The 7546-nt window shown below is 50.3% G+C and overlaps 2 protein-coding genes across 2 annotated transcripts in view; one reads left to right on the top strand and one right to left on the bottom strand.

The window, feature by feature from the left end:
* Positions 1 to 902: 902 nt before the first annotated feature.
* ENH_00028400 (hypothetical protein) lies at positions 903 to 1190 on the bottom strand (the record flags this gene model as incomplete). Its single annotated transcript, XM_013579999.1, has 1 exon — positions 903 to 1190. The coding sequence occupies one exon, from the start codon at positions 1188 to 1190 to the stop codon at positions 903 to 905; it is 288 nt and encodes a 95-aa protein (XP_013435453.1).
* A 3694-nt stretch (positions 1191 to 4884) lies between these two features.
* ENH_00028390 (hypothetical protein, conserved) overlaps positions 4885 to 7546 on the top strand; it is a gene marked incomplete at both ends in the record, with an annotated part of 3922 nt that continues 1260 nt past the window's right edge. Inside the window, 2 exons of the mRNA XM_013579998.1 lie at positions 4885 to 7280; positions 7537 to 7546. The exon at positions 7537 to 7546 is cut by the window's right edge and continues 1260 nt beyond it. Coding sequence (XP_013435452.1) covers positions 4885 to 7280; positions 7537 to 7546 — 2406 coding nt within the window. The remainder of the gene's footprint in view (positions 7281 to 7536) is intronic.

Raw genomic sequence — 7546 nt, 5'->3', positions numbered from 1 at the left:
GGTATATTTAAAACCCTAAAAACCCTTTTATTTATCCAAAATGTCCCAAAACGTTTTTTTGCAAAATTTGAACTTTTCAACTTCGGTGTGGACTCTGGGGTGTCTAGACACCCGAGCGCAAGCAGGAAATTGGAAATTTTTTGAAATTCTGAAAATTTGAATTTTTTTTCGAATTTTTTTCCTTTTTGTTTCTTTTTTTTGCAATATTTGTTTGAAAAGATGAAATAAAGTCCAATTCGATTGAAATTTCCGCAAAATTCCTTTTGAAATGGACTTTGCAGATTCCCATTACAATTTACGGGGTGCTGGACCAGGACGTGGACAAGCGTCTTTCTCTGGCTTTTCCCCAACTCTACAAAACTGGACAATTCCATTTTTATTTAAACTTCAAAGTTTTCCTTTTGTGGGTTTTGTCGGGGGTTTGGCACGCGGCCATTATCTTCGCTTTGCCCCTCGCGGCCTTCGGCTACTACAGCGTGCCCACGCTCCAGGGGCAGGTGAGGGTTTAGGGTTTAGGGTTTAGGGTTTAGGGTTTAGGGTTCAGGGTTTAGGGTTGGGGTTTAGGGGTGGGGGTTGAGCGACTCCGCTCTTTCACGTGGAGGTGATGCGGCATCTGGCTCAAACACTATATCATGATTTAGGGTTTAGGGTTTAGGGTTTAGGGTTTAGGGTTTAGGGTTTAGGGTTTGTGTTGCTGCAGCCGTTTGACTTGTGGATGACGGGCATGTTGGTATTTGCCTTGACGATGGTTGTTGTAAATATAAAAGTGCTTTTGGAAACTTCTTATTTGAATTCCGTCGTATGGGCGGGATTCGGCATCAGGTTTGCTGCTGCTGCTGCTGCTGCTGCTGCTGCTGCTGCTGCTGCTGCTGCTGCTGTGGCGTCTGTGCTTGGTGTTGCTGCTACTGCTGTTGCCGCGGCTGCTGCTGCTGTTGCTTTTGCGGCTGCTGCTGCTGCTGCTGTTGCTGCTGCTGCTGCTGCTCTGCAGCAGTTGCTGCTGCTGTTGCTGCAGCTGGTGTTGCTCTGCTGCTGCTGCTGTTGTTGCTGCTTTGCTGCTTTCGTTGCCGTTGCTGCTGCTGCTGCTGCTGCGTCTGGTAGTGTTGCGTTTGTTGCTGCAGTTGCTGCTGCTGCTGATGCACAGCTGCTGCCGCAGAGTTCTCGCTGCTGCTGCGGCAGCTGCAGCACTGCATTTGCTGCGGCTGCTGCAGCAGAACCGCTGCAGCTCCTGAACCCCGCCGCGTGCTGCGCTGTGCCTGCCGCTGCCGCTGCTGCTGCTGCTGCTGCTGCTGCTGCTGCTGCTGCTGCAGCTTGTTCGCGTGTCTGCTGTTTATGTTTGGGTTTTCTTCGTGGCCGGGGTTTGCGGGCTCTGTCTTGGGCTGCACTTATTATCTTTTCATTTTTGCTGCTCCAAGTACTGCTGCTGCTTTAGCAGCAGCACCAACTTTGTGTCTTTTGAGAGATTGGATTTGGAAAGCTTTCAAAGTCAACTTGAGACCCGAAATCCACCACCTCGTGCAGCAAACAGTCCGTCTCCCGCTGCTGCTGCTGCTGCTGCTAGTGCTGCTGCTGCTGCTGCTAGTCCTGCTGCTGCTGCTGCTAGTCCTGCTGCTGCTGCTAGTGATGACGGTGATGCTGCTGCTGCTGCTAGTGCTGCTGCTGCTGCTGCTGCTGCTGCTAGTGCTGCTGCTGCTGCTAGTGATGACGGTGATGCTGCTGCTGCTGCTGCTGCTGCTGCTAGTGATGACGGTGATGCTGCTGCTGCTGCTAGTGATGGCGGTGGTGCTGCTGCTGCTGCTAGTGCTGCTGCTTCTAACGGTTATGCTGCTACTGCTGCTGCTTTTGGCGGTTATGCTGCTGCTGCTAATGCTGCTGCTGCTGCTGGTGCCGCTGCTGCTAATGCTACTACTGCTGCTGCTGCTGCTAGTGCTGCTGCTGCAGGCGGTAATCTGCCTTTATCTCTTTTCGTTTCATTTCTCCTCTTTTGCTTTTTTTTCTTCTTTTTTTCTTTTATTTCCTTTTTATTCCCTTTCTCTTCATTTATATCTTTAATTATTTTATTTATTTTAATTATTTTAATTATTTTATTTATTTTATTTATTTTTATTTGTTTTCTCTTTTTAGGAATATCTGAAAATGAAAGACGTGGGGGCCCCGCTGCGGCTGTCTATGGGGCCGCTGCAGCAGCAGCGGAAGGAGGGCGATTTGCTGGCAGCAGCAGCAGCAGCAGCAGCAGCAGCAGCAGCAAGAAGCAGAACTCGAGAACTTTCTGTTTCTTTTTTTCCAGAACCTTCTTTTATTGATTCTGCAATGGACAGAACTGAAAGAGAAGGAGAAACGCAACATGCTGTTCGTATTTTATTTATTTATTTATTTATTTATTTATTTATTTATTTATTTATTTATTTATTTATTTATTTATTTATCTCTCTGATTATTTATTTATTTATTTATTCATGTATTTATTTATTTATTTGTTTATTTGTTTGTTTGTTTCGATTTAACCTAATTAATTGATTAATAATTAATTAATTAGTTAATTAACCAATTAACTAATAAATGACTAAATAGATTAATAATTGATTGATTTGTTAAATTGATTAATAGATCAATTAATTAATTGATCAATTAATTAATTAATTAATTAGCTCAATTAATTTAATTAATTAAATCAATTAAATTAATTAAATTAATTAAAATAATTATTCTGGATAAATTTTATTGAAATCGGTCAAGCAAATGGTTACTTTCCTTTTTTTGTTCAATTGTTTTTTATTTATTTTATTACTTTATTAATTTTATTATATTATTAACTTTGTTATTTTATTTATTTCGTATTTTCGCTTTTTTGTTTTTTCTTTTACTCCTTTTTCCTTCCCCAATTTTCTTCTTTTTGTAAATTAATTTTCTTTTTGAGTAATTGATAATTAAATAATTGATTAATTAATTAACGAATTAGCAATTAATTACTTTATTTATTTATTGAAAGTTAATTAATTAATTAATTAATTTACTAAAAGTTAATTAATTAATTAATTGACCAACGAATTAGTTAATCACCTAACTAATTAAAACAATCCGCCAACAAACAAATTTGTTTATCGCTATATTAATTTATCATCCATACATCTATTAATTTATTCATTTATTATTCACTTATTGTTATAATTAATTAGTTAATTAATTAATTAATTAATTAATTAATTAATTATTTATTTATTTATTTATTTATTTGTTTTATTTTTTTTCAGAGTTGCGACTGGGACCGCCCTTCTTACCACCGCTACAGCGGATTTGCATTTAGCGAAGCAGATCCCGCATTAGTTCATTTATTAAATTCCGAAAAAGAACTTTCAGATCATCAACACAAATTATTATCTCAATTGCACTTCAAAAGGGGCCCCCGGGGGCCCCCGGGGGGCCCCCCCACCCTCCATGGGGCCCCCGGGGGGCCCCCCCACAACACTGGCCTTCCGGGGGCCCCCCCCAGTACCCCGGGGGCCCCCGGGGGGGCCCCCGGGGGGGCCCCCAGCACCCAGGGAGTCCCCGGGGGCCCCCTCAGCAGCCAGGGGGGCCCCCTTCAGGGGCCCCTGAGGGTACCCATTCAGGCGCCCCCTGGGGGGCCCCCTGGGGGGCCCTCTGGGGGGCCCCCTGGGGGGCCCCTTGAAGGGGCAGCGGGGGGGCCCCCTGCTGCGGGGGGCCCCACGGGGGGGCCCCTGGAAGGGGGGCCCCCACGGGATAGGCAGCAGCAGAGGGGGCAGCGGCACAACAGCAACAGCAGCAGCAACAGCAACAGCAGCAGCAGCAAACTCACACACTCCAACAGCCACTTCGAAATAGATGGCCAAGGGCCCTCCAGCTTTTCCTCACACGGAGACAGTGAAGCCGGACGAAGGGTTTAGGGTTTAGGGTTTAGGGTTTAGGGTTTAGGGTTTGTGCGGCGCCCGCGAACAACTTCAAACCCTAATCCCTGACGCGGCCTTTTTCATTTCATTCTTCAAAACTCGAAACCCGATTTAAAGCTTTCAGAGTTTAGGGTTTGGCGAGTGGGATTGGGGGTTTAGGGTTTAGGGTTTAGGGTTTAGGGTTTAGGGTTTAGGGCTTGGGATTTAGGCCCAGAGTTTGGATGCTGTCACTCTGCTTTTGCGGCTTCTGCTGCTTCATTTGCTGCCGCTGCTGCTGCTTTGTTGTTGCTGCTGCATCTTTTGCTGCTGCTGCTGCTCTTTTTGCTGCTGCTGCTGCTGCGCAGTCTGATTTACTTAAAGGTTTCCACAAATACAATTAATTAAAACAAAAATAAAATTAAATATAATTGATCAAAAATTAAATGAAAAATAAAGTCCAGAATTAAAACAATGGAAAGAAGTAAACAAATAAACGCGAGTCAGCTAACCATTACAGGAAAAGGCAAACAGTGTTGGAATAAATGGGCAAAAAGTGACAAAAAAACAAATAAATTCAAATAAATTTAAATAAATTTAAATAAATTTAAATAAATTTAAATAAATTGAAGAAAAAGTTAAATAAATTAAGAATAAAGGTGCATGGAATTGTAAACGCAGTGTACAGACACCTGACATGAACTCAAACTCCGCAGCCAATAAACGCCGCATTTATATTTTTGAAGAGTATAAAAGCAAAAATATAAATAAAAACACCAAAGTAATAATATTTAAACATAAATATACAAATATAATTCCTCCTCACCCACAAAATGTTTCTTTCCTGCATCTCAGGGGCCCCAGGGGGCCCCTTGGGGGCCCCCCGAGGCCCCCCGGGGCCCCGGGGGGCCCCCCGGAGGACAGGACAAGCCTAAGAGGCCCCGCTTTTTGCCATATTTTGTTTTTTGGCAATTAAAAGGGTATTTTGGCGAAGTTTTAGACTATAATGGGAATGGGCCCCCCCGGGGGGGCCCCCCAAGTGGGGGCCCCCCGGCAGGGGGGCCCCCAGGGGCCCCCCAAAGATGATTGGGGCCCCTGCGTCTGTATTGAGGTGTACAGACAGTGGGAGTTTGCAATGCTGCGAGTTCGTTTCCAGCAAATCAGCGCAGCGCTTGCTGCTGCAGCAAACCAGCAGCTGGAGCAGCTGCAGCAGCAGCAGGAGCTGCAGCAGCAGCAGCAACAGCAGCAGGGGCAGCAGCACAAAGTTTCTGGCTGCCCAGAAAGGTGCAGCAACAGCAGCAGTAGGAATTCGTTTGGGCCGCAGCGGGCTTCCCCAAGCACTAGCAGCAGCAGCAGCAGCAGCAGCAGCAGCAGCAGCAGCAGCAGCAGCAGCAGCGATGCCTTGCTGCCAGCAGCAGCACAGGGGTCACTGCAGCAAAGAAAAGTCTTTGCAGCAGACCCTAGGGAAGCATTTGTTAGGTGGGTTATGGAGAGAACGGGGGGCCCCCAGGGGGGCCCCTTGGGGGCCCCCAATGGGGCCCACTTTTGTACCCCTGGGGGCCCCCCAGGGGAATGTCCGCATGAAGGGGCCCCTGGGGGGCCCCCCTTTTTTATGTACCCTCAAAGGGCTCATCTAGACCCTCTTATACCCTCTCCTTTGCCGCAGTTCGTTAGCAGCAGCAGCAGCAGCAGCAGCAGCAGCAGCAAAAGTAGCAGCAGCAGTAGCAGCAGCAGTAGCAGCAGTGGCTTCGGGGGAGATAGTGAGACGTGGGAGCATCTGATGCAGGGAGAGGCTGCGCAGCAGCAGCAGCAGCAGCGGCTGCAGCAGCAGCAAGAGCTGCTGCTGCTGCAGGAGCAGCTGCTGCTGCTGCAGCAGCAAGCAACTAACGACACACTAGAGGCCGTTGCTGCGCTGCTGCTGCAGGGCCTGCAGCAAGCAGGTGTACAGACAGCGGTATTTGGGGCCTCAGAGCCTGCAGCAGCAGCAGCAGCAACAGCAGCAGCAGCAGCAGCAGCGCCTCCTGCAGCAGCAGCTGCTGCTGCAGCGCCTCGCAGCTGCAGCCAAGCGCTGCTGCTGCAGCAGTGGGAGCTTGTGTTGTCTGCAGCGCAGCAGCAGCAGCAGCAGCAGCTCGAAGGCCCGCTGCTGTGTAGCTCCCTTATTGGTGAGTGGCAGGACGAGCTGCTGCTGCTGCTGCTGCAGCAGCAGCAGCAGCAAGAAGACAGCGAAAGAGCAGCAATTGTGTCTGTAGAGGGCGCTGAAGCTGTTGCTGTTGCTGTCACGGAGCTGCTCATTCAGCTGTCCAGACACCTGACGCAGCAGCAGCAGCAGCAGCAGCAGCAGCAGCAGCAGCAGCAGCAGCAACAGCAGAATTACCTAGAGAAGCAGCAGCAGCAGCTGCTGCTGCAGCGAGAACAGAACCACCCTCAAGAGGAACCCCAGAACTCCACACAGCAGCAGGAGCAGCAGCAACAGCAGGAACAGCAACAGCAGCAGCAGCAGCAGCAGCAGCAGCAGCAGCAGCAGCAGCAGCTTCTTCCTGGTTTAGCAGGTGTACACACAGCTGCACTGCGCAGCTCTTTAAAGGGCCTCTTAAACCTTCTGGGGGCCCCCCAGCATTTAATTGGGGGCCCCCGGGGGGCCCCCCAGCATTTAATTGGGGGCCCCCCTGGGGCCCCACAGAATTTAGTTGGGGGGCCCCCAGGGGGCCCCCCGGTAGTTGTAAGTGGGGGGCCCCCAGGGGCCCCACAGAATTTAATTGGGGGGCCCCCAGGGGGCCCCCCTGTAGTTGTAAGTGGGGGGCCCCCCAGTGGCAGTGGGGGCCCCCCAGGGGTAGGGTTTAGTGGGGGGGCCCCCTTTGGGGGTGCAGCAGAGAAGCTGGAGCTGCTGCTGCGCTTTGCTGCAGCAGCAGAAGGAGCTACTTCTGTCCTTAAGGTGAAGCAGAGGCAGCAGCAGCAGCAGCAGCAGCAGCAGCAGCGGCAGCAGCGGCAGCGGCAGCGGAGAGCAGCAGTCACGACGTTGCAGCTGCTAGATATGGAAAACGGCGCAGCAGCAGCAGCAGCAGCAGCAGATGCCGAAGCAGCAGTTGCACCAGCAGCAGCAGCAGCAGCAGCAGCAGCAGCAGCAGCAGAACAGCAGCTGCTGCACTGGCCCCCCGTAAGAGTCCCCGCCCACCCTTTAACGCAGCAAAGGCTGCATGCAGATTCTGGAGCAGCAGCAGCAGCAACAGCAGCAGCAGCAGCAGCGGACGGCCTTGCAGGAAGAGCCCCCAGCAGCCCAGCAGCAGCAGCAGCAGCAGCAGAAGCAGCAGCAGCAGCAGCAGCAGCAGCAGCAGCAGCAGCAGCAGTGACACCTTTCGAAAGGAAGCACGGGAGTTGGCTGCTGCGGCTGTGCAGGCCCTTAACGTGGGCACTGTGGTCGCCGCTGCTGCTGCGGGCTGCTGCTGCTCTTGCTGCAGCAGCAGCAGCAGCAGCAGCCCGGGTTGCTTCTTTCGCAGCGGAGCACGAGCGCTCGGCAGCAGCAGCAGCTGCTGCAGCTGCTGCAGAGAGCCCTGCTGCTGCTGCTGCTGCTCGGACGCGCGCAGCAGACCACTGGCTGCGCCGCTGCTGCACTGCAGCAGCAGCAGCAGCAGCAGCGCAGCTGCCTGCTGCCTTCGGGAAGCAAAAAAGCA

This window comes from Eimeria necatrix, genomic scaffold (genome assembly GCF_000499385.1).
Source record: "Eimeria necatrix Houghton genomic scaffold, Enh_scaff209, whole genome shotgun sequence".
In the NCBI taxonomy this organism is placed as follows: domain Eukaryota; phylum Apicomplexa; class Conoidasida; order Eucoccidiorida; family Eimeriidae; genus Eimeria; species Eimeria necatrix.
Note: the sequence above shows the minus strand (reverse complement) of the source record. Positions and strands in the feature narration are given on the sequence as shown.